Below are 26,906 nucleotides of genomic sequence, written 5' to 3' on the forward strand. Positions count from 1 at the left end.
AAGAGAGAGTAGAAAAGACGAAATGACCGAGAGATGAGTTCTAATGTTCTATCTCTAGCTCCAGAGGAGTAATGAGTATTGGGTGATGTAAAAAAACAAAGAAAAAATTCTGGTGACACTAATTAGTGTATAACTTTGTACACAATTCGCTCATGTGGTTAGTTGTAGTTGGTGGAGGAGTGACCCATCATCACCCCTTTACCAATTACAACTCACCATATGAGCCAGTTGTGCATAAAATTGTGCAAAAGTTGGTGCAAGTGGGTGGCACCAGATGAACTAAAAAACAAAGATATGTTAGTTTTTGGGTTGTGTTAATAAACACTGTAAGGTGCCCATTAGCAACACATTTTGGGTAATTTTTTGTATAACTTTTTTAATTTTTGACAATTTTTGTGTTTTTTTAAATCTCTGTAATTTTTTTAACAATATTTTTTCTTATTTTTAAGTAAAACAGAACACAGTGATGGTTATCATTTCCCTTAGTTTTTTTGTGTGACGTGTCAGTAGCAGAACTCAAAGGAAAAGGACAATAATATGTCAGATGGATCACGTAATTTGTGTAATCAATTGTCGTTTTAATATTCATCTGAACAGTTTTCCAAGAATGTTACATTTCGTCTCTATTTTTGTTCCTTTCTATGTTAAATCTATAGACTATATTTGACCACCAGTTGAGTCTTCGTGACCTGTTGGGACCACTGGCCAGCTACTACGAAATAGACTGATTCATTTTTAATACCAAAAAAAAAAAAAAAATTTACTACTCAATTTATATCTATATAGTTGACTAATTCACACAAAATTTTATCATTTTATGTGCATGGTTTAATTTATTGTTTTTGTTAATGCACTCTTATGCACAAGTTTTAACAAACTAGTTGTGGACTCGCACGTTGCACGTAATAATTTTTTTATGATAATGATATATATATATATATATATATTGCAGGATTCATGGTGATTGAAGGTTTTGGCCTTTGAATTAATTTTGTATTATTAAAGATTAGTATTCAAAATAGAATGAAGAAATTTTATTGTAGATTTTAGCTTTGAAACATAATTTCTACCATACTAGGTTGTCTAATTTGTATATTTCTAAGTTAATTGAGCACATTTTACATGTTACATGTAATTCTTTGTTTCTATAAGGATAAGAGCATTCACGATCCTAATGACCTACACTATTTTTCTTGCATGCTTGGTTATTTGGGATGCGAAATGTGTCGGATTTGTTGATAGTTTTGCGGCAATGGTTTTCCATTTGGTTGATTTAGAATTAATAATAATAGTTGTATTCCCTTATCATTTAATTCGCATAAAAGCGCAATTGTCAATCCATATTTTGCATTTTTGTCTCCTTCTATGTTGGCTTGAAAAAGGATTTTTTCCCTCTTTAGTTTGATCTTGTACAAAATATTTGTGAGCTCCAACCCAAAATAGTGTTTGTTTGTTTCCAGCCTTAAAGCATTGATGAATGAGTTTTCCTTCCTCCTTTCGAAAGAATAAAGAATTTTAGTGCAGTTTAGTTAGATTGATGTCGTGAAGAACTTTTTTTTTTTGTTAGCCGATTGAATTGCTTGCAGTTTTTTTAAAACATAAATACATTTTAAGAAACTGATGTGCTTAAAAAAAATCAACTGGTGACAAAACATGTCAATAATCAAGAAGCTGAAACCATGAGAATCAAAAGGCGCGGAAGGGGAAGGGGAAGAGGAAGGGACTAAACCTGAACCGATGAATCAAAACGTGAGAGACGGGAATTTGAATCGTGTAACAGAAGGAAAGGGAATAGGATAAGTTGTAACCGTGAAAAAACAACAGGTTTGACAAAGGGGGATGTGGGCTTGGGCTTGGGCTTTATAGTGGAATTAAATATATAAGAATTGGACTTTAAAGTAGAGATAGAGCTGATTTTAGTTTTATTAGTTGGTAAAATCTATTTTAAAATTAAATTAAAAATTTAGAAAAAAAAAAAAAAGGAGAATGACATAGTTATTGACATGACTCAATATGAGTGTAGCAACATTAAATGTCACGCTTTTAGTAATAAAATATATATAAAAATAGATATAGATCGGTAGTGGAGCTTGTGATCTTACAACTAGAGTTGTACAAACACCCGGCCCACTGGACCAATCTGGCCCAGGCCAGTCCAATACAGTGATCCAAGAATCTATAAAATTAACCTTTCGCAGAAAAAAAGAAAAAGACCAGGTCCAATAATTATACAATTGGAAACAAAGTAAAATAACAAACTTCTTCAAATTGATTCACTAGCTGTATCAACAAGACTCGTCAAACTAACCAGAACTAATATAGTCCATTGAAATAAAGGTACCTTGTAAACTCCACAACAACCCCCTCCCCAAAAAAAAAAATGTACCTCATAAGCTTAATTAGGCGCTTCAAAGTTCAAACATCTCTGAAGCCTATTTCACTAGTAGTGCATAGTCAACTACACGAAATATTGACACATTAAGCACAACAGGCTTCCTCTTGATCAGCTCAAAGACACAAACATCACCTTCTTCTAAATTATTCTCCCTGGCAAATACGATCCATCCCCGCCCTATATTCATTGCTGAGCTTGAAGTTTCTCTGTAATAGCAATTGACAGGCCATTGTCTTCCATCAGAAGTCTCCAGTTTGGCAATTTGACTCTGACGAAGATACTTGAAAGCAAATCCAGCAGGTACATACTGCACAAGAAAGAAAGATTGAGAATAAATATATTTCAAGGCGATATTTGTAAACTTCATAATCAAATTATGTATAACAACTCACCATGTAACAGTTACGTATATTATACAGCTGTATGATTCCCATGAAAGAAGGATTTTTAGGCTTAAACGTTCTGGCAGCTTGGATTGCTCTCTCTCCTCCTCTGGACATCATGAGTTCCCCTTTTGATGATGTGCTAGAAAATTTTTTCTTTGCAAACTTTTCTTTCACTTCATCATGTTTTGAGGGAAACTGTTCTGAGTTAGAAATTTCATTTTCATTCAACTTGTCATGCATTGATATGTATGCATCATCTAATTCCACAATTTCCACCTGATCTTCCAAATTACAATTCTTGCTCAGTGGATACTGAATTTCAGTGGCAGTCTTATCAAATACAAGAACATGGAAATTTGAATTTCCTTCATATCGAAAGACTAGAAAGTAACCATAACAAATACAATGGTATTTTGCAAAATCCTTCCAACCATCATGGAACCAAATGCTCTTGTCAGCTTTCTCCAATCCAACTTGCCAAACATGACCATGAGGTACAGTGAGTTTGGCAACAGTGGATAGTTCATTCCCAAATTCCCTCACAAACTTTTCAGGGATCATCTGCAGCTCACCAAATTAAGTTATTTTGTCTTTAAATTAAAATGTAAAACGATATCAATGAAACATGTGATCCAAAGATGTAGAAATATGGTCTCTAATAATTACAATTGTAAAATTAATGAACCTTGGCTACCCAAACCAATCAATTCAATTGAACTTTAAAAAAAAAGTTTGATTTGATTTCTTGTTTCTCCCATTGGCTTAATTTTTTTAGAATCACCAATCCTTGTTCCAAGTATTCAAAAATTATCTCAAAATACCAACTAGCATGGTGATTCTAATAAGATGAAATGAGGAAACAAGAATCGATATATTCAGATTGATATATTCTCTGAACATCAATGAGGCAATGATTTGTAAACCATGTGATGAACATGCATTTTATTGGCTCATGGTTCATCACATAATGTCACCCTACCACTTTGGCTCCGGTGGAATAGGACAAAACTAAAGTATAGCACATTAGGTGTTATTCCTTAGGTTTCCTTTTTAAAATTCAGCCATGTGACTACTTAACTTAATAATACACTTCTATCCCATGAGGAAAAATCCAAATGGCAAAATCTTAAAAGGGGAACCGAAGGAACAACACTTAAGTATTGTACTTAAGTCTTGCCTGGTGGAATATTTTGCAATTTGGTTAGCTACATTATTGAAGATTTTACAGAAAGAAGGGCTTCCAAGCATTTTTGAACAAGAAACAAAACATTAAAAATAATTTTTATTTTTATTTAAAAAAACACCAAAATTGTTGTTCCTAATTCCTAGTATTTCTGAGAAATACCTAATCTAACCTTGGTATTCATTTAGGTCCCAAATTTTAATTTATGGCTTAATCAATTAGGACAAATCTATCAATTAACACCAAGTTTACATGGTTTACCAATTGATTTAAGCATGGATAGCAACATATGCATGGATAAACACATTAGAGCATATAGAGTCTAAAACCACTTGAAATTTAAAGACACAATACTACAAGATAACACTAGATATGTTATTATAGAATGAAAACCCAAGAAGCAGGTGAAAAAAACCTCCCTACAGCATTAGAATAGATACTTGTAATACAAATTAGACAACACAACCCTCCAAGCCTAGTGTTGTAATCTTGTACCCTTTCCTTCCAAGCTTTTGATCGCAACTGACTCCTCAAGTTTTTTCTCTATTCAAGTTACAAGATTTGCAACCAACCACTGATTGCATCTTCAAGCTTCCATGGCTGATTTGTGGTAGCTCCAATAAGCAATAATTTACCATTTACCAAGGCTCCAAACAATACTCACAACACTAATATGGTGATAGGTGTGAAGGATCTAATCTCCTCTCAAGGATTTGGCTATGGTGAGAAGGAGAGATTAGAGAGAATGGATAGGTGTTGGCCCTTAATTTTTGCTAGGTTTCTCTCAACTCTCAAATGGGAATTAGGATTGAATTTCGTGGGAAATAATGAATATGTAGGATGGGTAAAGGGCTAGAACTGCAAGTGATTTCGTAACTGAATTTTCTCAAGTTCGTGCAATTTTAGTTAACCCAAAATCCCTAGAGTGTCAACAGAAATTTCTACCTTAACTGATTTTCAAAAGTTGTCATGAGGAATTCCGATCAACAAAAAAATACTAATAGACCCACTAATAACAAAATACAATGTATTGGGAAGTTAATTATAAGAAAATTTTGACACAAAATATGTTAACAAAAATAAAAATAACAGTTCCAAAGGTGTAGAAAGCTGCTCAACACAGCAGAATCAGTATCAATACATCGTGGAAGAAAACAAGGGCAACTGATTTTGAATAGGAAACACAATTTTCACCAACAAAATGTTAGCTAAAATTTATCAATTTTTAAAATTTTTTTAATGGTGTGAGAAAATAAACTTCCTACTCCTTTTATTAACTCCATTTTTAATTATTATTTTTATTGGTAGCCAAAATTTATACTTGAACACTATATTCTCTTTTCGTCCATGTCTTTTAACAAAATCAATGTATTTCAAATTCATATATTCAAAGTGTTTTTAATCTTCTAAAAAAAAAAACTTTGCATTTAACGTATCCCTCCAATATATAACTAGATAAACTAATTGAGGCAAAAATGGATAGAAATCAAAACCAAGAACTAGCAAGTAATCAAGTACCCGTTCGATCTGTTTCTAAGTACCAAAAAAAAAAAAAAAACAGTGAAACAAGAACCAAGCAACTTATATCATTAAAATGGTGCATGCAAGTGCTCGATAATATTCAAAACCAAACTTGCAAGCCATTGCAATATTGCAGCACTGGTAAAGATAGCTTCCTCATTTGTAATCCTGTGTCTTTCTATGAAACCAGGGTATTACTATTCACTAGGCTTAAAAATTAAGGTATATATACCATATAGTAAGTGAGTGATAATTACCAGTTTCATTTGTTGCATGGTGGATGGGAGGATGATCTTGAAGAAGTGAGAGGGTAATGTCCTGGCCGTCATAGAACTTGAAGGCTGTTGGTGATGATCATAATTCCAGTTGGGCACTATTCTAGTCCGGTGAGCCTTTGATTTAGCTACCATCATGAAAAGTATGTATGATCAAGATGTGGTTGATTTAACTGTGGAAAATTTCTTGAAGAAACTGTGTCTTCCTTTGTGATGTGATTACCAATGGAGTTTTGAGTGTTCGAGACTTTGGGACTGATTTATCAGAGTGACAGTGGACATCATTCCATCACCAAATTGATGCTTTTAAGGTCTACCACATTAGATTATGGATATAGTGGATGTATGACAGCTCACCTTGAGGCTTCAAAGAGAAAATTTATAAAGGTACCTTTGTTTTTAGAAAAATTTTATTGAGAATTGGGGAAATTGAAAATTTTTTTTCAATTGTCGATAAGTTTTTTTTTAAAAAAAAATAGCTTATTAATAATTATTTATTTATGTATTTTTTTTTTTAATTTTATGTTTCATGGAAGTATATTCAATTTTGCTATAAATAAAGCCTTATACCAGGGTGGAGGGAATATGATTAAAATTTAAAAGTAGGCTTCAATGGTCACTTTGAATCGCCATAGTGACTTGAAGAAATTCTCTTCCAAAAAAGTCTCTATCCTTGTGAAATTGGAGTTCCAGTCAGTAAATAATTAAATGTTAGTATTAACATGGGTCAATAAATTTGAGTAGTCTTCTCCAAATATGAAACAAACAAATTATAGTATCCGGATTCTAAAAAAGTTCATATAAAATATTGAGATTTTTATAAATATCACCCTTGAACTTTGAGAGCAGTAAAAATTTTGGTCCTTATATTTAGACATGACATATGGTTTGGGTCAGTATAGATACAGGTTCACGTTAGAAATTTATTGGGCTAAAACAAGTTACTATTGTGAGTATACTCCATAAAAAGAAAAAGAAAAAAAAAAGTATATACATATTATATATATAAAACATCAAATAAAGTAAAGATTATTTTTGCCAACATATTTTACAATTCATCTTATTTTTGCTATTATTCATGGGCACCACTACACTTTTGGTACTATTCATTGGTTACGATATACTATTTCAGTTGATTTTTACGTTTATCTATAGTACATTCAGCAAAAAAAGCAAAATTTTTTCAGTTTTAGCAAAATAAGCGAATCTCAAACTTAGTCTTGCAAGATTATATATATATATATATATATATTTTTTTTTTTTGAGAAGGAGATTATAATTAAACTTAAGATTTTTTTTCTTTGCATAATAAATAAGCTAAATTTTTAAAAGAAAAAAAAAAAAACTAAGGTAAATTGCCTTTTTGGTCCCAATGTTTGCCCTACCCTAAGGAGTCAAAATGTACCCTAATATTTTAAAAGTGTCAATTTTGGTCCTTAACTTTTTGGTATTGTATTAAAATTGTCTGTATCATTAAGTGGAGGATTAAAAAAGCTAACATGACTCACCATAATATTAAAATATTATTTGTTTTGCTACCTAAGATTGCCACTAGGCAACTACGAGTATTTAATTTAAAATATATAACAAAATAAAATATTAAAATTACTTTATTAAAAAAAAAATTATTTTCCCTTCCTTTGCCTTCTCTAGAACTAAACCAAACGGGGTTAGATTGTCAAAAAGTCAGAATTTAAATACAATAATATGGCCGTTTAGAAGGGAAAGAAGGATTGAATTTTTGTTCAATAATTAATTTACATTATTTATCATCCAAATACTAAAATAGAAATTAAAGCTTTGTATATAGGCAGGACTAATTGTGGTTTGGTAATTTCAACAGAAGTGGAAGTATCTTGGAGCCATATTACTAAATTTATGACTCTACTAACTTGAATATTTTTATAAGGGCATTCACATCCAAAATATTAAAAATTTTGGCATTCGATACGTAAACATAATACTTTGTTTATTTTAAAATCTTACTTTACCATCTATCTAACATATTAGAGCACTTGCAGCAGTGGAGCTAAATAGCTATATAGCTATTTTAGCTCCACTAAAATACCAAAAAGAAGCATGCAGCAGTGGAGCTAAATCTATTTTTTTTTAGCTCATTGCTACAGTGCACATCTATAAATAGATGTGCACTGTTCATGAGAGCTAAAAAAAAAAAAAAATTTATATTGCGTTCACATTACTTTTTTATTGTGTTGTTTTTATTGTAGTGAGATGTATTATTTTATTGTGGTAGATATATTATTTTATTGCGATATTTATATTATTTTATTGTGTTGAAAGCTAAAATAGATCCACTGCTGCAGCATGTGTGTAGGTAAAATTTAGCAATTTAGCTCCACCAAAAGTTACTTTATCTATTTTACCTACACACATGCTGCAGCAGTGGATCTATTTTAGCTTTCAACACAATAAAATAATATAAACATCGCAATAAAATAATATATCTACCACAATAAAATAATACATCTCACTACAATAAAAACACCACAATAAAAAGATAATGTGAACACAAAATAAAAAATTAATTTTTTTTTAGCTCTCATGAACAGTGCACATCTATAGATAATAGCTATTTAGCTCCACTGCTACAAGTGCTCTTATGTATGTTACATTTTCAGATCTTAACTAAAAACTAATCATTTTTTTTAATTGATTTCTCTCTCTCCCCTTCTGTCACTCTCTCTCTCTCTCTCTCTCTCTCTCTCTCTCTTCTCTCTCTCTCTCTCTCTCTCTCTCTCTCTCTCTCTTTGTCCTATCTAATGCAGCCACACTCACAACCCACAATCCACCATCTCCACAAATCCACAACCAACCACCACCCACAATCCGTCAAACTCCTCCCACAAACCACCAAAAAAATTGACAACCATTTATTTTAGATTAACTTCAAGCAACAACAATCAATGAAACCTAGAATTTTCATTCCTTTTCCTTGATTTTCTTAGCAACCAAACAAACCCACAAACATCAATGAAACCAAAAAAAGAAGGAAAAAAAAAAATCATTTGCCAGAACCACCCACCCACCCCAATCTCAACCCCAGCCAAAACCCACCCAACTGATCTCAACCCCGGCCAAAACTCACCCGCCTTGATCTTAACCCTGGCCAAAACCCACCCAGCCACAAAAATGACCACCACCCAGACAGCGTTTCCTATCTCAACCCAAAAAAGCCAAGAATGCCGACCCAAAAGAGAGGCGCTGGAGAAGAAGAGAAGAAAAAAAAAATAAAGAGAGAAGAAGAGAGCTGGAGAAGAAGAAAAAAGAAAAAAGGGAGAAGGACGAGAGAGAGAGAGAGAGAGAGAGAGAGAAACCTAATGAAAAATTATTATTTTTTTGAGAATTTTGCTACAGTAAGTTGCCAAAGACGAGACCTTCCCATAACAAAGTTGTTAAAATTTTTAAGAAATGCATTGTTGATGTGAACGAGTTTTCAAGTCATGAGAGCTAAAAATGACTTTTTAGCATTTTTTACATCTTAAATGTGAATGCCCTAAGGTTTGGTAATTTCTTCTGAAGTGGAGGTGTAGGGTTGTTCAACTTCAACTTCAAACACTTCAGATTAGTCAACTTGACTAATCTGACTCAATGATATAATGAAAATGATAAAACCACAAACTATTTTATAAACCGCCAATGCATTAAATGATTATTGGTAAGTAATAAAGTTATGTACGTGATGGACTCATATGAAAATCAGTAAAATTTTTCTTATATTAATAATTTGTAAAAATACTATAAAATAATATATAGCTATAACATTCCTTATTAAATAATTGAAAACAAAGTAACATAACAAAGTAAACATTACAAACCAACAATTACTACTAAGATTTACTAGCTGTATTACAAGCTTAGCAAAAGTTTTACAATCAAGCGCCCAAGACCAATCAGAATAACAAGAACTAATTAAGTCCATAGTTATAATAGAGGCACCTTGTAAACTTTAGCCCAAAAAAAAACATCTCATAATTAAGCATAGGCACGTCAAATATCTCTGAAACCAAGATCTAAGTCTGAAACTTATTTCGCTGGTATATCATAATCAACTACACAAAACATCGACACATTAAGCACAACAGGCTTTCTCTTGATCAGTTCAAAGACACAAACATCTCCTTCTGCTAAATCATTATGCCTGGCAAACTCAATCCATCCCTGCCCCATATTCATTGCCGAGCTTGAAGGTTTGTAATAGCAATTGACAGGCCATTGTCTTCCTTCAGAATTCTCCAGTTTGGCAATTTGGTCATGCTGATGAAGATACTTGAAAGCAAATCCCGCAGGTACATACTGCACAAGAGAGAAAGATTTCAGACTATTCATATTTAGGGCGATATTTGAAAATTCATAATCACATCATGTACAAAGGCTCACCATATAGCGGCTACTCATATTATAATGTCTCATGATTCCTATGAAAGAAGGATTTTTAGGCTTAAACATTCTGGCTGCTTGGATTGCTCTCTCTCTTCCTCTAGACATCTTGAATTCCCCTTTTGAAGACCTGCCAGAAAAGATTTTCTTTACAAATTTTTCTTTCGCTTCAACATGTTTCGTGGCCAACTCATCTGAGTTAGACATTTCATTGTCATTCTTGTGATGCATTGATATGTTTGCATCTTCTAATTCCATAATGTCTGCCTGGTCTTCCAATTTACAATTCATGCTCAATGGATACTGAATCTCAGTGGCAGTCTTGTCAAAAACAAGAACGTGGAAATTTGAATTTCCTTGATATTTAAAGACTAGAAAGTAACCATAACAAATAGAATAATATTCAACAAAATCCTTCCAGCCATCACAAAACCAAATGTTCTTATTTGCTTTCTCCAATCCCACTTGCCAAACACAACCATAGGTAACGATGAGTTTGACAGAAGTGGATAGTTCATCCCCAAATTCTCTTACAAACTTTTCAGGGATCCTCTGCAGCCACCAAATTAAGTCATATCGGCTTTAATTATAATGTAAAATGAAACATTAATTGGTTCCCAAGATGTAGAAATATTGCTTCTAATAGTTAAAATTGTAAAATTAGCTAGCGTTGACGACACAAACATTAAAAAGAATTAAACTTTTTAAAACTTGATTTGGTTAATTTCTTGTTTCTCCATTTTAAAAAAATAAAATAAAAATTAGAATCACCAATCCACATTGCAAGTATTCAAAAATTTCTCAACATATCTATTGGCAAGGCAATTCTCCAATTCTAATAAAATGAAATGAGGAAACAGAAATCAACGTATATTCTTTGAACATCAAGTCAGGAATCATGTGCAAACCATGCGATGAACAGGCATTTTACCGGCCCATGGTTAATTACATCTCATCTCAACCACTTTGGCTTGGGTGGAATGTTTTGTAATTTCGGTTTGAGACATTTTTCATTTTTTATTTTTTACGTTTTGAAGGCTTCCTAAGATTTTTTGAAAACACTGGAGAATCTGTATCAATTAATGCATTCATTGTGGGAAACAACAAGAACAGCTAAATTTGAAAAGGGATCAAAATTTTTAACCAGAGAGCGTTAGCTACAATTTATTAAATTTTTTAACATGTTTGAATGTTGTGATCAGACAATAACTTCCAACTCCTAGTGACAGCAAAATAATATTTTTGTCTTCTCCATGAGCCTAAATTTGAAAGAATTTTTTAGAAATTTACCCCCAAAAAAAAAAAAAAAAAAAACTTCTGCAGTCAACTTATCCTAAAAAACACCTATCGATAAAATGGTGCGTACAAGAGCACGAGAATAGTCAAACCAAACATGCAAGGCAGCCACTGGTAAACCAAATAGAAGGTTAAAAAATCAAAGAAAGTAAGAAACTAGCTAGGGTATCACTTGATGCAAATTAAGGTATATATAGAGTGGAAGATACATTTATTACCAGTTTCATGTCATGCATGGTGGAGGGAAGGATTATCTTGAAAAAGTGATAGGGTTTGCTGCCCCTTCCGGCTGCCATAGAACTTGATCTTGAAGGCACCTGTAACCAACTCCTTCCAGTCTTTGATTTAGCTACCATCATAAATTAAATATAAAAAAAACGTATGAAGACGATGGTTGAGTGGAAAATTTCTTGACGAAACTGATCATCTGCCTTGCTTTTTGGGATTTGTACCATTGGAGTCTTGAGTGTTACAGACTTTGGGGGTGAGAGTGGACATCAATCCGTCACCAAATTGATGCTTTTAAGGTGTACAGTGTTCTATAGTACTACATTACATAATGGATATGACTAGTGCTTATTTCACAGCTCACCAAAGCAAATGTATAAAAGATTTTGTAACAATTTTTTTATAAGTCTAACAATTTTCTTTTATAAAAAAGTAGGAATGACATTGAGAATCGAAGAAGAGGGAAAAGATGAGATGTCTGATCTTATCTTGTCCTCTTCCCACCCTTGGGTTTTTGTTTGTCCGTAAAATTCTACTTCATATCGTGTCCCGTTACTTCATATTAAGGGTTGGACTTGGAGGCACACATTAATAATTTATTTTGGATAAATTTTTATAAGAAATTAAAAAAAAATTGTTAAAATAGCTAATTACTTAAGGGCACAGCTAAGTAAATCACTTAAATTATTACACAAATAATTATAAATTTTTTAATAAAACCTATTTTATTAAAACAAATATACTAAATTACAACTAAAATTATCTCATTAAGACAAACTAATTTTTAATAAGAGTTGAATAATATTATCCAAGTGTTTATCAAGACAATATTACAACAAAAATAAAAATCTTAATATTCATATATTTAAATAAGTTAGTATTAATTTGTTTAATTGTTTAAATAGTAGAGGATTAAGAGTATGAAAAATTTATAACTATAACCTTTATTAAGGCCGGGCAGACAAAATTAATAAGTAAAAAAGTTATGTCACTAATGAGATTAAATGAAAATTAACAAAAGTTTATTATATCAATAATTTGTAAAAATAATGTAAAATAATTTGTGACCGTAACATTACTCATTATATAATTTTTTTTTTAAAGATGGAACTCATTTTATAAGTGAAAACAAAGTAACTTAACAAACCAATAAACATATAACACAAGGTACAACCTTCTTCAATAAGATTCACTAGCTGTATCACAGGCTTATAAGACAAAAGTTTAGAATCAAGGGTTCAAGACCCAGCGATCAGACAAACTTGGACCTAGTCCATAGATAAGATAAAGGTATGCACCTCGTTAACTCTAGCCAAAAACAAAAACCTAATAAGCTTTGACACGCACGTCAAACATCTCTGCAGCTAAAGTTTGCACCAGATATCGTTTAGTCTTTGAAGCTTATTTCACTGGCAATGCATTTGTCGACTACACGAAATATTGACACACTAAGCACAACAGGCTTCCTCTTGATCAGCTCAAAGACACAAACATCTCCTTCTTCTAAACAATTCTCCCTAGAAAATACAGTCCATCCCCTTCCTAAATTCATTGCTGAAGTTAAGCGACCTCTTTTATGGCAATTGACAGACCATTGTCTTCCATCAGATGTCTCCAGCTTCGCAATTTGAGGCCCACAAAGATGCGTTATAGCAAATCTGGCAGGAATATACTGCACAAGAAAGAAAGATTGCAAACTAATCAAACATATTTTCATGGAGATATTTGAAAAACAATTCATAATCATATCTTCTGAAAAGGCTCACCATTGTATGTTTATGCATATTAGCACTCCCTATGATTCCCATGAAAGAAGGATTTTTAGGCTTAAACCTTCTGGCTGCTTGGATTGCTCTCTCTCTTCCTCTGGACATCATGAGTTTCCCTCTTGAAGACATGCCAGAAATTTCTTTCTTTACAGACTTTTCTCTTAGTTCTTCATGTTTTGTGGGCAACTCATCATCTGAGTAAGACATTTCGTTTTCATTCTTGTCGTGCATTGATATGTTTGCATCATCTAATTCCATACTGTCCACCTGATCTTCCAATTTACAGTTGTTGCTCAATGGATACTGAATCTCAGTTGCAGTCTTATCAAATACAAGAACATGGAAATTTGAATTTCCTTGATATTCAAAGACTAGAAAGTAACCATAACAAATAGAATAGTATTTGACAAAATCCTTCCAACCATCACAAAACCAAATGTTCTTGTCAGCTTTCTCCAATCCCACTTGCCAACTACGACCATAGGGTACAGTGAGTTTGGCAACAGCGGATAGTTCATCCCCAAATTCCCTCACAAACTTTTCAGGAATGCTCTACAGCCACAAATCAACTTATATATACTGTCTTTATTTACAATGTAAAATGAAATCAACTAAACATATGTTTCCAAGATGTAGAAATTGCTTCTCATAATTACAATTCTTAGGGTTCATTTGAAAACGGCTTATTTAGCTGAAATTGAAAACTTTTTGTTGAAAATACTGTAAATAAAACTAAAAGTTAGTTCATTAATACTAGAAAAGATAAGCTGAATAGTAAAATAAGCCGTCAAATATAAACTATCCAAACGCAACCTTAGATTAGCTAGGATTGGCGACACAGACCAATCACTTTTATTGAACTTTTTAAATTTGATCTGGTTTTTAGTTTCTCCCATTTTCTTAATTTTCGTAGAATCACCGGTCGTTCCAAGTTTTCAAAATTATCTGAACATATCTATTGGCAGGGTATTCCTAATAAAATAAAATGAGGAAACTAAAATCAACATATTCTCTAAACATCAATGAGGCAATGATATGTCAACCATGTGATGAACAGGCATTTTACTGGTTCATGGTTCATCACATTTCACCTCTACCACTTTGGCTCGGGTGGAATGTTTTGCAATTTGGTTAGCTACATTATTGAAGATTTTGCAGAAAGAAGGGCTTCTCACAATTTTTTGAACAAGAAACTTAACATTAAAAAGATTAAAAAAAAAAAAAAAAAACACCAATAGAGCTGTTCCTTCTTCATAGTGTTTAAAAGGTGCTCAACACAGGACAATCAGTATCAATGCGTTGTGGAAGACAACAAGGACGACTAATTTTGAAAAGGGATCCAAATTTCACCAAGAAAGCCTTAGCTAAAATTTGTTAATGTTTTTGGCCACACAAAAAAAAAAAAAAAAAAAAACAATTTACTAATATTTTAAAATGTTTGAATGATGTGAGACAATCAGACAATAAACTTCCTACTCCTAGTGAGGCAAACGATTTTTATTTTAATTTTCTTTTCTCAATTTTGTTTATGTTTATAATTACTTTTAATTTTTGGTAGCCAAAATTTATCATCAAATAATAAATATTATCTTCACATTTCATCAATGTCTTTTACCATTATTTAATACTAGTTTTCCCACATTCAAATTCATATATTTCAAGTATGTGTTTTTGATCGTCTCACCGAAAAAAAGAAAAATTGGACTCAACGTATCCCTCCATTGTAATGATTAGATTAAGTTTTTCTTGATAAACATTATAATTAGAAAAACTAAATTAGGCAAAAATGGATTAGAAATAAACATTGAAACAAGAACTCACATGCATGCAAGAGCAAGTGAATATTCAAAAAAAAAAAAAGAAGTGAATATTCAAAATCAAACATTTAAGTCATTGAAATATATTGTAGCAGGGTACATTACTTACCAGTTTCATGTGTTGAATGGTGGAGGGAAGGATTATCTTGAAGAAGTGAGAGGGTGTCCTGCCCTTGCACCTGCCCGCCATAGAACTTGAAGGCCGTTGATGATGATGATCACAGTTGAGCACCACTTTAGTCCGGGGAGGTCTTTTTGATTAAAAAGTATAGTCACAATGGTTGATCCAAAGTTGGAAAATTTATTGACGAAACTCTGCCTTCCTTTAGGGATTTGATTACCATTACCAGTGGGGTTTAAAAAGGGATGATTTTCTTCAGGGTAATAGTGGACATCATTCAAAGTTGATGCTTTTAAGGTGTACTACAGTACTACTGACAGTGGGAAAATTCAAGGATATGACTATAGTGCATGTTTGGCAGCTCAACTTTGATAGAAGATTTATAAACATGCTTATTTGATTTATATGTATTTAAAAAATGTGATTATTTAATTTATTATGTATTTATTTTCATTTAAATTTATGTTTTCTAGAAATTTATTTATTACCATATATAAATTAAGTCTTTTACTAGGATTGTAATTTATGTGGTTTTATTTATTAGGGTAAGTTCCATTAACCTTTCTTGAGGTTTAGACAAATACCATTCAGGTTCAAGATAGTTTAAAATAGTGAAATCATTATAATTTTGTAGACGTAAGCAAATTATCAAATCACATATATATTATCTTGTGCGATTATTTTTCTTTAATGTATATTTTTTTTTCTCTATTTTACATTATATTCCAATCCTATCCCAAAAAAAAAAAAAAATCCGAATTAACTAGAATGTGAAGTTATTCCCTAAAAAAAAAAAAACTAGAACTTGAAGTAAGCAGCATGTATCATGCATTAAGGGTGTAAGCGCACAATTGCACCTGGATCCAAAGATAGACGTGGGCTCAGGCCCAATGAGCCTTAAACAATAAGATTTGTAGAGTGTGGATTTGAAATCTAGTTTAGGGGTATTGGAAACTTGACAAACAGGCTAGAGTGCCACAATCTTTGCAAATGATAAACAAATATGATAAAGGAACCTCCTTGGACGTAAGCCGAGGACGATTTATGTATTGTTTCTCTTTTATGCCAAAATTACAGTTCTTAGTTCTTAGTTCTTCTTCTGCTAACTGACCGATCTCTCTCCCCACCACCTTCTTCAAGTCCTTATATAATAGCTAGAAAGTTTTATTCTACTGTTCAGGGGTCATTTTCCCATTAATGCGGCCAGGGAGGTAGGTGTAGGGTTTTTAATGTGGAGGTAGCAGCCTTTTCATAAGATATTTCCTTCACACCGTTGCGTCTGGAGGGCGCTTAAGTCTCCCTTTTAACCAACGGCTTTTACGTAACCCTGCCTTGATCTTTTTGGCGAATCCCAGGGCCATCGTGGGTCTGTCCGAGGAGATATTCTTTCTCGGACGAATCCTCGGACTCTCGACTCATGGGCCGAGTTACAGTTCCAAGAGGCTTTTAGTCTAACACAAACTAGCGTCCATCAACAAAGTCCAAGGCCCAAATACTTACCTAAGTCCTTTTAGTCTCCACAAAGGGCATTTGGTTCATTGTGATGCGTCCTTAATGTGATGTATATTACAATGATGTGACATTAAGATTAGTTTTGATTTATTTTATTTTTTCTAACATTATCATAATCTAAAATTATAAAATATATCACATCACCTTAATCTAATTACTTTCCAAAATAATGTAATGTTGAATTTTTGTATTGAGATTATGTTAATGTAAGATTACAATAATGTAATATTACAGTGTAATGTAACATTATGACGAACCCAAAATGTCACTAGCCTTTGGGCATTGGTTCAATCCTTCAAATCCTATATAGCTAGTTATCCACCAACAATTAATTGAACTTATAATTAGTTTTTTTTATGAACAAAAATGGGTAGGGGACGACCAATGTGGCAATTCTATCTGAGTGTGACCATAGTAGAATCATACCCACTGAGTTAGTGGCCCTCGTAAGGTGCAAGAGGACCATGGTAAGCTATAATTTTCTAACCCCACAAGAGACATTAGTGAACCTAGAACTACTAATAAAAATAACCCAAGTAAGTCTATATTCCATTTTGAACCTTAAACATCACACTTAACGATTCTTGTACATAATGCAAGACCACTAGACTACACCCTTAGGTGGTAACTTATAATCAAAATTTTTTTTGTTGTTGCTGTCTGTAACTTATAATCAACTTGTGAACAAAATAGACAGGTAAGTTCACTTTAAGTCCTATATTAGTGCTTGGGTAGTGATTTAGTGTTGTTACCAAGCATTACACGTGTACACACCGGCACACCGCTTTAACAAAACAGATAGGTCAAGTTCACTTTAATTCCTTTATTAATCTTGGGTAGTGAGTCTAGTGACGTAGTGTTCTTACTTGTTCCCACGCATTACACATTTGACTACAGGTACAGTTAACATGTATCCATTGGTTAATTGATTATTTTAAAAAAATTTAATACAACTTTTATAAAAAATAAAAAATAAAAAAAAAATGAAAAAAATTAGTTACTTATTTCATTTTTCATAAAAAATTTCTAAACAAATTTCCTAAATTAACGACCTGTTAACTTTTCTCCGTTTATCCTTAATGTTTGTAGTTTTCTATTTATTTTAAACTTATGTCCTTAATGGTTATTTACTTGCATGTAACTAATAAGTGTTTGCATTGCTTGAATGTTATTAAGTATATGCATAAAAGACAAGTGTAAGAGCTCTCATTTATGTATTGAAAAACTATGGTGTAGTAGTGCAAGAATTGAATAAATGAAGATGAAAAATTGCACCCCATTCTGTCTCCATTGTTCAGAAAAGACCTCAAAATCTCAAAGAAACTCTCATCAAAGTCATTGTTTCCATCTATTTCAAGGCCAACACTATAATGGGCTCTCCAATAGAATCCCACTCAAGAATTGTTGATGGTGATACAAAAGAAGAAGAAGAAGAAAAGAGTTTCTCCTATGCCATGCAGCTCACGACCTCCATTGTGCTGCCTATGGTCTTGCAATCGGCTAATGAGCTTGGTGTTTTTGATGTCTTAGCCAAAGCTGGTCCAGAAGCCAAGCTCTCTACCTCACAGATTGTAGCTCATCTCTCCGGCCACCAAGAACCCCGAAGCAGCCACAATGCTGGACCGCATCCTTAGGATGCTGGCAAGCCACTCTGTGCTCGGTTGCTCTGTGGTTGCTGATGATTTTGGGTCTTTACAAAGGCTCTACGGTCTTTCTCCTGTGTCTAAACACTTTGTGCGTAATGAAGATGGTGTGTCATTGGGTCCCTAGCTTATTGGCCTAGTCTCAAGACGAGGTCTTGAGGGAGGAATTCCATTCAACAGGGTATATGGTAATGGCATGCATGCCTTCGAGTATCCAGACTTGGACCCTAGGTTCAATAAAGTTTTTAACACAGTAATGTTTAACCACACTACTATTGTTATGAAGAAGATTCTTGAGTCTTAAAAAGGCTTTGAGCAACTCACACAACTAGTTGATATTGGTGGAGAGGGGTAACTCTTAACTTAATCATTTCCTAATACACCGATATCAAAGGCATTAATTTCGACTTACCACATGTTATACAACATGCCCCAGCTTATCCAGGTATTATTTTAATTCAGAATCTCCATTTTTTAAGGTTTGTCATGTTTCACCAAATTAAAATTTGATTAATATTTTTATGGTTTGTGTAATGAAAATTCTGGATCACAAGTTCATAAACCAAGATAGCCCTACAATGTATTTATACACAATTTGTGCAAATAAAGAGAGGTATAGATTTGTGTTACAGGTGTGGAACATATTGGAGGAGATATGTTTGAAAGCGTTCCAAAAGAGCATGCTATTTTTATGAAGGTGAGTTTCATAATTTGAAGGCATATTTTGTATTGATAGATTTATACATATGAGATATGACCAATCTTAACTATAAATAGTGAATTTATAATTAATCCAAAATTTTGGGATTAAAACTTAATTGTTATTATTATTTGTTTTGATTTACTTGTACCCTTGACTTAAACCCAAATAAATTATTAATTGATTTGTGTATCATAGGAAATGGTGTTAGGTTAATAAAGTTGTTTCAACAATTCTGCGAAATCTTGATCTCATGATTTTTACAAGAATAATGCAAATATGAAACAGACAAATCATATATATAAGTTTATCTAATCAACATAAAAGATAACCATAGTCAGTCAATAATATGATGAATTTCAGTGCATGTGCCAATTGAAATAGTAGTATACTACTATATATTCTAGTAGTGCTGCTTTCTCTTGTTAGGTTAGTAAAAGAGTTGTTTCAACAATTTTTTGTAACTAGTCTTTTTCCCAGTTTAATTACCATGCTAGCTAAATCTCTCTTCATTTATTTTGCCTCTTTTCTAAAACACCTCCAACACCATTGAATAAGTGACATTCAATACTTAATAAACTATTTGGGCCTAACTATGAAATCATGGACCAATTATTTCAAACAAAGAATAACGGAATAACCTACATAATCGGACTAAATAATACCCAGCCCATTTAACAAGCCCATACCCAACCAATTTAACAACCCCATAATCGAAAACGTTCTAGTGCTTTAAAAGTCTATGCTTTAAAAGTCTCTGTTTATTTTGAGTAGTGTTAATTTGCAACATTTTCACTCTGGCTGCTCTAGAATTATTTTTTAAGGGGTAAATAAGAAATATAAATTATAAAAAATATAGAAAGAAAAATTGAATATATAGATATCATAAAAAAAAAAAAATCAAAATATATAAAATTTTACAATTGCTTTCTACGATTTTTAAATTTTTTTTAAATCATTACATAATTTCTTCATTATCAATTTTATAAGCTACATCTCTTTCAATGTTTATAGCCATGTAATCACTCATCCATTAATTTTCCATTTGATTGATTTATTTCAAATTTGTTAAAATCTAAACGGAGTTTTTCTAAGATTTAAGATTAATAAATTTCTACTTTTGTTGTTGGACTTTTTATTATTATTATTATTTTCCAAATTTTAGATCAAATTGGTTTTTTATTGGTTTTCTATTAGGCTTTTTGTTTTGTATTTAAAAATGCCAAAATATTTTTAAGAAAATCATATTCAAACTCATTGCTTAAAAAAAATAATATAGAGTTAAAGGTGTTCAAATTTTTATTGTAGGGAGTCAAAACAAACCAAAAGATAAAAAATAAAAAATATTACATATATTTTTTTTTGGGCCAGTTTAGGGAGATCATTTGAATGCCCTGAGTTCCATGCACATGCTTTTACAACATTTTTATAACAAATCTTAGGTAATAAATTGTTATTGAGAAATAAAAAAAATGAGGTCAATGGACCAAGATAAGAGCCTGTAACATCGATTATTTTTTATTCGCCTAGCCTAAGTCATATCACGTTTAGAGCAGGTTAATTCAAAATCGCATTTCCTCAATGGAATAGTACTGTCAGTTTCTGTGCCTTTCACAGCAGCAACCAGCAAGTCTCTAAATGGAGTCACTCACAAGTCACAAGTCACAAAAATTGAAGTGCAATACAATGGTCTTTGGGGGAAGAAAAAGACCAAATCCAGATACATATTAGGAAACAAATTGACAGTATTTGTTACAAAATCCTTCAACAAGATCCACTAAGCTGTACGTACAAGCTTAAACAAAAAGTTGTAGCATCAACCCATCCGAAATAACCATACCGCGGAAGCTTCAGCACCTCGAAAATCTCTGACCATTGTTAGTTTTGACACTAGTCTGAAGCCAGTTACACTGCATAGTCAACTACGCGAAATATTGATACCTTAAGCACAACTGGCTGCTTCTTGATCAGCTCAAAGACACAAACATCTCCTTCTTCCAAATTATTGTCCCTTGAAAATACTGTCCAACCCCGCCCTATATTCATTGCTGAGCTTGCACGATCTCTGAGAATGCATTTGGCAGGCCATTGCTTTCCGTTAGAAGTCTGAAGTTTGACAATTTTAGGCTGACTAAGATACTTGACAGCAAATTGGACAGGCACATACTACACAAGAAGGAAAGATTGCAAATAAGCATATTTAATGCCAATATTTGAAAACTTCATAATCACATCATGTATAAAAGGCTCACCATAATATATCTTTGTATATAATTTGGCCGCAAGACACCTATGAAAGAAGGATTTTTAGGCTTCAACATTCTGGCTGCTTGGATTGCTCTCTCTCTTCCTCTGGACATCTTAACTTTCTTTTTTGAAGATGTGCCGGAATATCTTTTCTTTAAAAACTTTTCTCTCACTTCATGTTTTGTAGGCCACTCGTCCGAGTCAGATATTTCATTTTCATCCAACTTGTCATGCATTGATATATTTGCATCACCTAATTTCAAAACGTCCACTTGATCTTCCAATTTACAATTCTTGCTTGATGGATACTGAATCTCTGTGGCAGTCTTATCAAATACAAGAACATGGAAATTTGAATTTCCTTCATATCTAAAGACTAGAAAGTAACCATAACAAATAGAATGGTATTCTACAAAATCTTGCCAACCATCACCAAACCAAATGTTCTTGTCAGATTTCTCCAATCCCACAAGCCAAATACGACCATAGGGTACAGTGAGTTTTGCAACAGAGGATAGTTCATCCCCAAATTCACTCACAAATTTTTCAGGGATACTCTGCAGCCACCACTGAATTAAGTCATATTGTGTTGAATTACAATGTGAAATGTAATCAATGAAACATGTGACCCCAACATGTAGAAATATTGATTCCAATAATTACAATTACAATTAAAATGAGTCATTAGTGGCCTTGGTGACACAAACTAACTAATCAATTCGATCGATCTTTTTAAAATTTGATCGTTTTTTTTCCCACTTTGTAGAATTTTTTAGAATCACCAGCAATCTTTTAAACTATTTAAATTTATATGAACATATATATCTATAGGCAGGTAATTCTAGTGAAATGAAATAAGGGAAAATAATTCAAGAGCTCAGATTGATATTTTCTCCAAACAATAATGAAGCAATGCTATGTAAACCATGTGATGCATAGGAATTTTCATGGGCTAAAGATTCATTACATTTAACCTCTGCAACTTTGGCTCGGGTGGAAAGTTTTGCAATTTAGTTAGCTATATTATTGATGAAAATTTTTGCAATTTAGTTAGTTATATTATTGATGATTTCGCAGACAGAAGACTTCCTATCTTTTTCTCTAGTTAAAAAAAAAAAAAAAACCAAAATGGATAAAAAAATTTCTCCAATAAGTATTAGCTACGTACATCTTATTAATTTTAAACACGCTTGAATGGTGAGAGACAGTAAGCTTCCTAGTCCATAAATGTGTTGGTAAATCCTAATGTCAAAACATATGAACTTTAGGCTATATAAAGAAAAATATGTTAGGGTTGAGTCACAAAACATATTAAATTTAGGTTATATAAAGGGAACAATGTTAGGGTTGACTTTGGTTCAAAAGTTTTTCAAAGACAACAAAATTAGCTTCGAAGTGATGATTTGATTATCTTTTGAGTTTTGACCCTTTATTTTACAACATAACAAATCTTTGACTAAAACCTATTTCATTGGAAATTAAGTAGCATCCAGTGTTCAAGACAAACACAAATTTGATCCAATTGGATTTGAAATGAGTAAATATGACAATTTAAAGTTTGCATAACTTTTCTGTCTCTGAGAATTTCCTTGACCCTTAAGTGAAATTATTATAGTTTTTCCGTACTTACTTATTTACCTCACTTTGAACGTTTTTCAAAGGGAGAGGCTGTTGTTTCGATAACATAGGAAGAGCCTTAATTTCTTGAGACGAAACATTCAGAAACTCTCTCCTTGGGAGTTTATGTTCTATTTTCTCTTCATGAGCTTATACTTGAATAGTTGAATTTCACCTTTAGAGTTTTCATACAGTCAATTGCCCTTTCAAACCACAAAGATTCTAAAATTTCTACTAGTGAAATTGGTAGAAATCTTTTAGAGAATACTTTGGCGTAACAACTTTTAGTTTATGAATAAAGATGAATTTTCCCAAGATTTTATTACCCCCAAAGTGGGGTGTGTTTTGTTTGGCACATTCTTCAAAAGTTTTTCAGTTTGTCACCAAAATGAGTGTGTTCTTTTTATTGCTTTGGATTGTGGTGATTTTTATAGTGGTTATGCTTGTGAATTTTGTTAAACTATTAACTCTAGACATAAACAAATAGAAAACTGTTAATTAGAACTGTTTTGAAATTCGTGATAGAGTGAAGAGAAAAGGAAGAGAGAAGACATGAGAGAAAAGTGTGGCCGAAACGCATGGAAAGGGAATTCATACTTTTCCAAAAGTTGTTAAGATTTTTTTTATATTTTAATTTCACTATTTATAGGGAAGGATTTTTCATTTATACCCTTTTCTCCATTTTGTTTATTATTTTTCAATTATTGGTAGCCTTATAATTAAAGCGTCGTACTAACGGGTGCACTAATGGGTGCTTTTAGGGCATTGATTAACTATCAATTTTAAGAAAGTTTTGACATTACAAAAATGAAAAAAAAGTTGTCAAAACATTAATTGTTTTTTTTTTCCTATAAAAAATTTCTTTAAATTAATTATTAACTATTGTCATAAGTCATCCATCAGCATTTCCACTAAGCTCAACTTTTGTCCATGGCTCATGCGTATATTTTTAAAAAAATAAATCAGCTAAACTTCATTAAAACACTATAATAGTTTTGCCGCAGTATTTGTGTTAATACTATATTCAAACTCATACAATATTCTTCCTTCAAAAAAAAAAAAAAAAAAAAAAAACTCATACCATATTCAAATTTCAAACTCGACTATATTTCAATTTAAAAAAAAAAAAATTGCACTCAATTCAATATATCCCTCCCTTATAACTACATATACTAAATTATCTATCTCCATCCCAGTTCGAGTAGTCAATCGAAATAAACACTAAACCAAGAACTGGCTAAATACGGTTTCCTCTTTTTTACAAATTACGAAATAAACAGTAAAACAAGAGCCCGAGAATATTCAAAACCAAACATGCAAGCCATTGCAAATATAGTACTGGTACTGATAAACCAAACAGAAGAGGTTAAAACTTTCAAAGAAACCAGGGTCTTAATTACTCGGTGTAAATTAAGGTATATAGAGTGGAGGGTACATTAAGTAATTACCAGTTTCATTTCTTGCATGGTGGAGGGAAGGATTATCTTGAAGAAGTGAGAGGGTGCCATAGACATAGAACTTGAAGGCCAATGTTGATGATGATCATATTTCCAGTCGGGTACCACTCTAGTCCGACGAGTCTTTGGTTTAGCTGCCATAATATGATCACGATGGTTGATCGATCCAACCCTTTGTAAATATCTTGGCGAAACTCTCTGCTTCCTTTAGATATGGCTACAATTATCAGTGGAGTTTGAGACTTTTGGAGCTGATGGACTAGAGCTACAGGCAATAGTGGAGACAATTCCAACATCAAATTGATGCTTTTAAGGTAATGACATTGTTTTTCAAAAAAAGAAAAGAAAAAAAAAGGTCATGACATTGGGTAATGGATATAGTGCATGCATGTTTGACAGCTCACATCGAGGCTTCCAAAAGATTTACCAAAATAAGGCTTTTATAATAGTAATGGATTTTGTTAAGAAAAAAAAAAAAAAATCCAGTAACACACAAACATACCTTATTACAAAGAGAAATGCTAAGAACACACATTTTTGCACAACTTTGGTTATAACTCGCCATATAACGAGTTGTTATTGGTTAGAAAGTGTCCTCATATGGCCCACTAATACACTCAAACCAATCACAACTCACCAAGTAGCGAGTTGTGGCACAAAATTGTGTAAAAGTACATGTCCCTAGCATTTCTCTATTGCAAAATTTTTTTGCCACAAGTGTGATATGATAGTGTGAGTTGTGAATAAAAAAAAAATGTAGATACATATGTAAGTGATAGATAACCACTCACAATAATTTACTACATTAGAGTTGTAGTAAAAATTTATGAAATAATTTGTGGTCCTAAAACCACTCATTGTTAATGAAGGCCTTCATCGGTTGTTTAAATACATTTATTTTTTTATTAAATAATATTTTTATACAGTTTTCAAAAAGAGAAATGTGAATGGATGCACTACTGCCATTAATTTAAAAATTATTTTTTAATTTGTTATTAAATAATATTCTTTTACACTTTTTAAAAAGGAAAAAAAGGTTAACGGATGCACTGCGTGCATTAATATAAAAAATATTTTTATTTATTGGGAAAAAAAAACAACTAACTTCTTTTTTTATAGTTTTTTATAATTTTCATAAAATTAGTATTCAAACTTTTCTAAAATGATTATTTACTAATACCCTAAGATACTCGTTAACTAGATTGTTTCAAAATAAAGTCAAATTGTAAACATATATCCAAAAAAGCACATGTAATCACCATGAATTTGCATAAGCAAGCCAATGAATCATTAACATATGTATTTATTATTTTAAAAATTGAAAAATGATCAATTATGAGCTGTAATACACGCTTAAAAAAATAAAATACACATGTTAATGATTTATTTTCTTACACGCACAAATTTATTGTATTTATGCATACTTTTTTGAATAAGTCTAGTTAATGGGTGTTCTTAAGGTATTTGTTAATGAAAAATTATATAATTCTTTTAATTCCACTTTTAGTGAAAATATAAACATTTTTCAAAAAAATCAATTGTCTATTTCTTTCCCTTTTCCACTTTCTGCACTGTGCTTCTTTGCTCTCTTCTATTTCAGCTCTAAGACTTAGATTCCACAATTGGATTGGGTCGCCTGCAACTTCTACGTATTGATTTATTAAGAAGTTCTAAGTTCTTCGTCTACTCGAGCTCTTCACATTACTTTTGCTTAGAGTTGGCAAGTTCACATTTCACCCTCTTGCTTGCTTGGTGCCTTTCATATCAATTGCTTTTCGACTAGCCATGCCTTGGACTCACAGCTGACCATGCCTCGGTCAGATTTCAGCGAGGTCTGGACCTCGATTGGAAGCTCGAAGACAAGGTATTAATTAATAATCATTCTAGGCATCGAGGTCCAACAAAGGAGGACACCAATAGCGCCATTTGAGGCTCAATGCCTCTCCAACCTCAACTGCCTTGCCTCTTGGGTGATTTTGAACTGCCTCTTTGAGGTTTGATAATGCCCTGAATGTGGATGTAACTTGAATTCTAAACCAACTTGGTTCCCTACCCTAGAATGTAGAATCCACTTCATCCTTTCATCATGTCATATGCACCCACACCACCTCCACATATGGTATCACAAACACAACAAATTTTGTAACTTATTGAGGTGGCGGATTGTGATTCATGCCACATTATTTTTCACTCGAATTACTATTGACATTACTTTTATTGTACACCAATCATAACTTGTCACTTTAATAGTTATACAAAATATTGTGAAAATAATGTGTTTTTGTATTTATTTGGCTTCAAATTATTACTACATCAGTAATATGAATTAGACTAAGCTGTA

General features: G+C 32.3%; 4 protein-coding genes and 1 pseudogene across 4 annotated transcripts; 1 reads left to right on the forward strand and 4 right to left on the reverse strand.

Moving 5' to 3' along the window:
• Window positions 1–2,386: 2,386 nt before the first annotated feature.
• On the reverse strand, window positions 2,387–6,078 carry LOC142621280 (B3 domain-containing transcription factor VRN1-like). Its single transcript, XM_075794602.1, has 3 exons — window positions 5,743–6,078; window positions 2,788–3,342; window positions 2,387–2,702 (listed from the first exon to the last, which is right to left on the reverse strand). Exons 1-3 carry the CDS (start codon window positions 5,896–5,898, stop codon window positions 2,433–2,435), a joined length of 981 nt encoding a protein of 326 aa, XP_075650717.1. The 5' UTR covers window positions 5,899–6,078; the 3' UTR covers window positions 2,387–2,432.
• A 3,624-nt stretch (window positions 6,079–9,702) lies between these two features.
• On the reverse strand, window positions 9,703–11,936 carry LOC142621281 (B3 domain-containing transcription factor VRN1-like). The gene is made up of 3 exons (XM_075794603.1): window positions 11,673–11,936; window positions 10,159–10,710; window positions 9,703–10,074 (listed from the first exon to the last, which is right to left on the reverse strand). The coding sequence occupies exons 1-3, from the start codon at window positions 11,811–11,813 to the stop codon at window positions 9,805–9,807; spliced, it is 963 nt and encodes a 320-aa protein (XP_075650718.1). The 5' UTR covers window positions 11,814–11,936; the 3' UTR covers window positions 9,703–9,804.
• A 1,016-nt stretch (window positions 11,937–12,952) lies between these two features.
• On the reverse strand, window positions 12,953–17,781 carry LOC142620381 (B3 domain-containing transcription factor VRN1-like). Its single transcript, XM_075793756.1, has 4 exons — window positions 17,768–17,781; window positions 15,378–15,519; window positions 13,449–14,003; window positions 12,953–13,354 (listed from the first exon to the last, which is right to left on the reverse strand). The coding sequence occupies exons 1-4, from the start codon at window positions 17,779–17,781 to the stop codon at window positions 13,070–13,072; spliced, it is 996 nt and encodes a 331-aa protein (XP_075649871.1). The 3' UTR covers window positions 12,953–13,069.
• Window positions 17,782–18,271: 490 nt separating this feature from the next.
• On the forward strand, window positions 18,272–21,025 carry LOC142620382 (cathecol O-methyltransferase 1-like; annotated as a pseudogene).
• A 124-nt stretch (window positions 21,026–21,149) lies between these two features.
• On the reverse strand, window positions 21,150–24,706 carry LOC142618823 (B3 domain-containing transcription factor VRN1-like). The gene is made up of 3 exons (XM_075791857.1): window positions 24,557–24,706; window positions 21,497–22,048; window positions 21,150–21,410 (listed from the first exon to the last, which is right to left on the reverse strand). The coding sequence occupies exons 1-3, from the start codon at window positions 24,704–24,706 to the stop codon at window positions 21,150–21,152; spliced, it is 963 nt and encodes a 320-aa protein (XP_075647972.1).
• Between the last annotated feature and the right edge of the window lie 2,200 nt (window positions 24,707–26,906).

The sequence above is a fragment of the Castanea sativa genome, chromosome 12 (genome assembly GCF_040712315.1).
Source record: "Castanea sativa cultivar Marrone di Chiusa Pesio chromosome 12, ASM4071231v1".
Lineage (NCBI taxonomy): Eukaryota > Viridiplantae > Streptophyta > Magnoliopsida > Fagales > Fagaceae > Castanea > Castanea sativa.

Bases quoted from the DNA above. Each gene is read 5' to 3' on its own strand.
- LOC142621280 (XM_075794602.1), bottom strand. From the start codon at position 5,898: ATGATGGTAGCTAAATCAAAGGCTCACCGGACTAGAATAGTGCCCAAC. The intron at 3,343-5,742 runs GTAATTATCACT...GGTGAGCTGCAG, and splicing joins CCATGCAACAAATGAAACTG to ATGATCCCTGAAAAGTTTGT. The intron at 2,703-2,787 runs GTGAGTTGTTAT...TTTCTTGTGCAG, and splicing joins ATATACGTAACTGTTACATG to TATGTACCTGCTGGATTTGC.
- LOC142621281 (XM_075794603.1), bottom strand. From the start codon at position 11,813: ATGATGGTAGCTAAATCAAAGACTGGAAGGAGTTGGTTACAGGTGCCT. The intron at 10,711-11,672 runs GTAATAAATGTA...TGGTGGCTGCAG, and splicing joins CCATGCATGACATGAAACTG to AGGATCCCTGAAAAGTTTGT. The intron at 10,075-10,158 runs GTGAGCCTTTGT...TCTCTTGTGCAG, and splicing joins ATATGAGTAGCCGCTATATG to TATGTACCTGCGGGATTTGC.
- LOC142620381 (XM_075793756.1), bottom strand. The intron at 14,004-15,377 runs GTAAGTAATGTA...TTGTGGCTGTAG, and splicing joins CCATTCAACACATGAAACTG to AGCATTCCTGAAAAGTTTGT. The intron at 13,355-13,448 runs GTGAGCCTTTTC...TTTCTTGTGCAG, and splicing joins ATATGCATAAACATACAATG to TATATTCCTGCCAGATTTGC.
- LOC142618823 (XM_075791857.1), bottom strand. From the start codon at position 24,706: ATGGCAGCTAAACCAAAGACTCGTCGGACTAGAGTGGTACCCGACTGG. The intron at 22,049-24,556 runs GTAATTACTTAA...TGGTGGCTGCAG, and splicing joins CCATGCAAGAAATGAAACTG to AGTATCCCTGAAAAATTTGT. The intron at 21,411-21,496 runs GTGAGCCTTTTA...CTTCTTGTGTAG, and splicing joins ATATACAAAGATATATTATG to TATGTGCCTGTCCAATTTGC.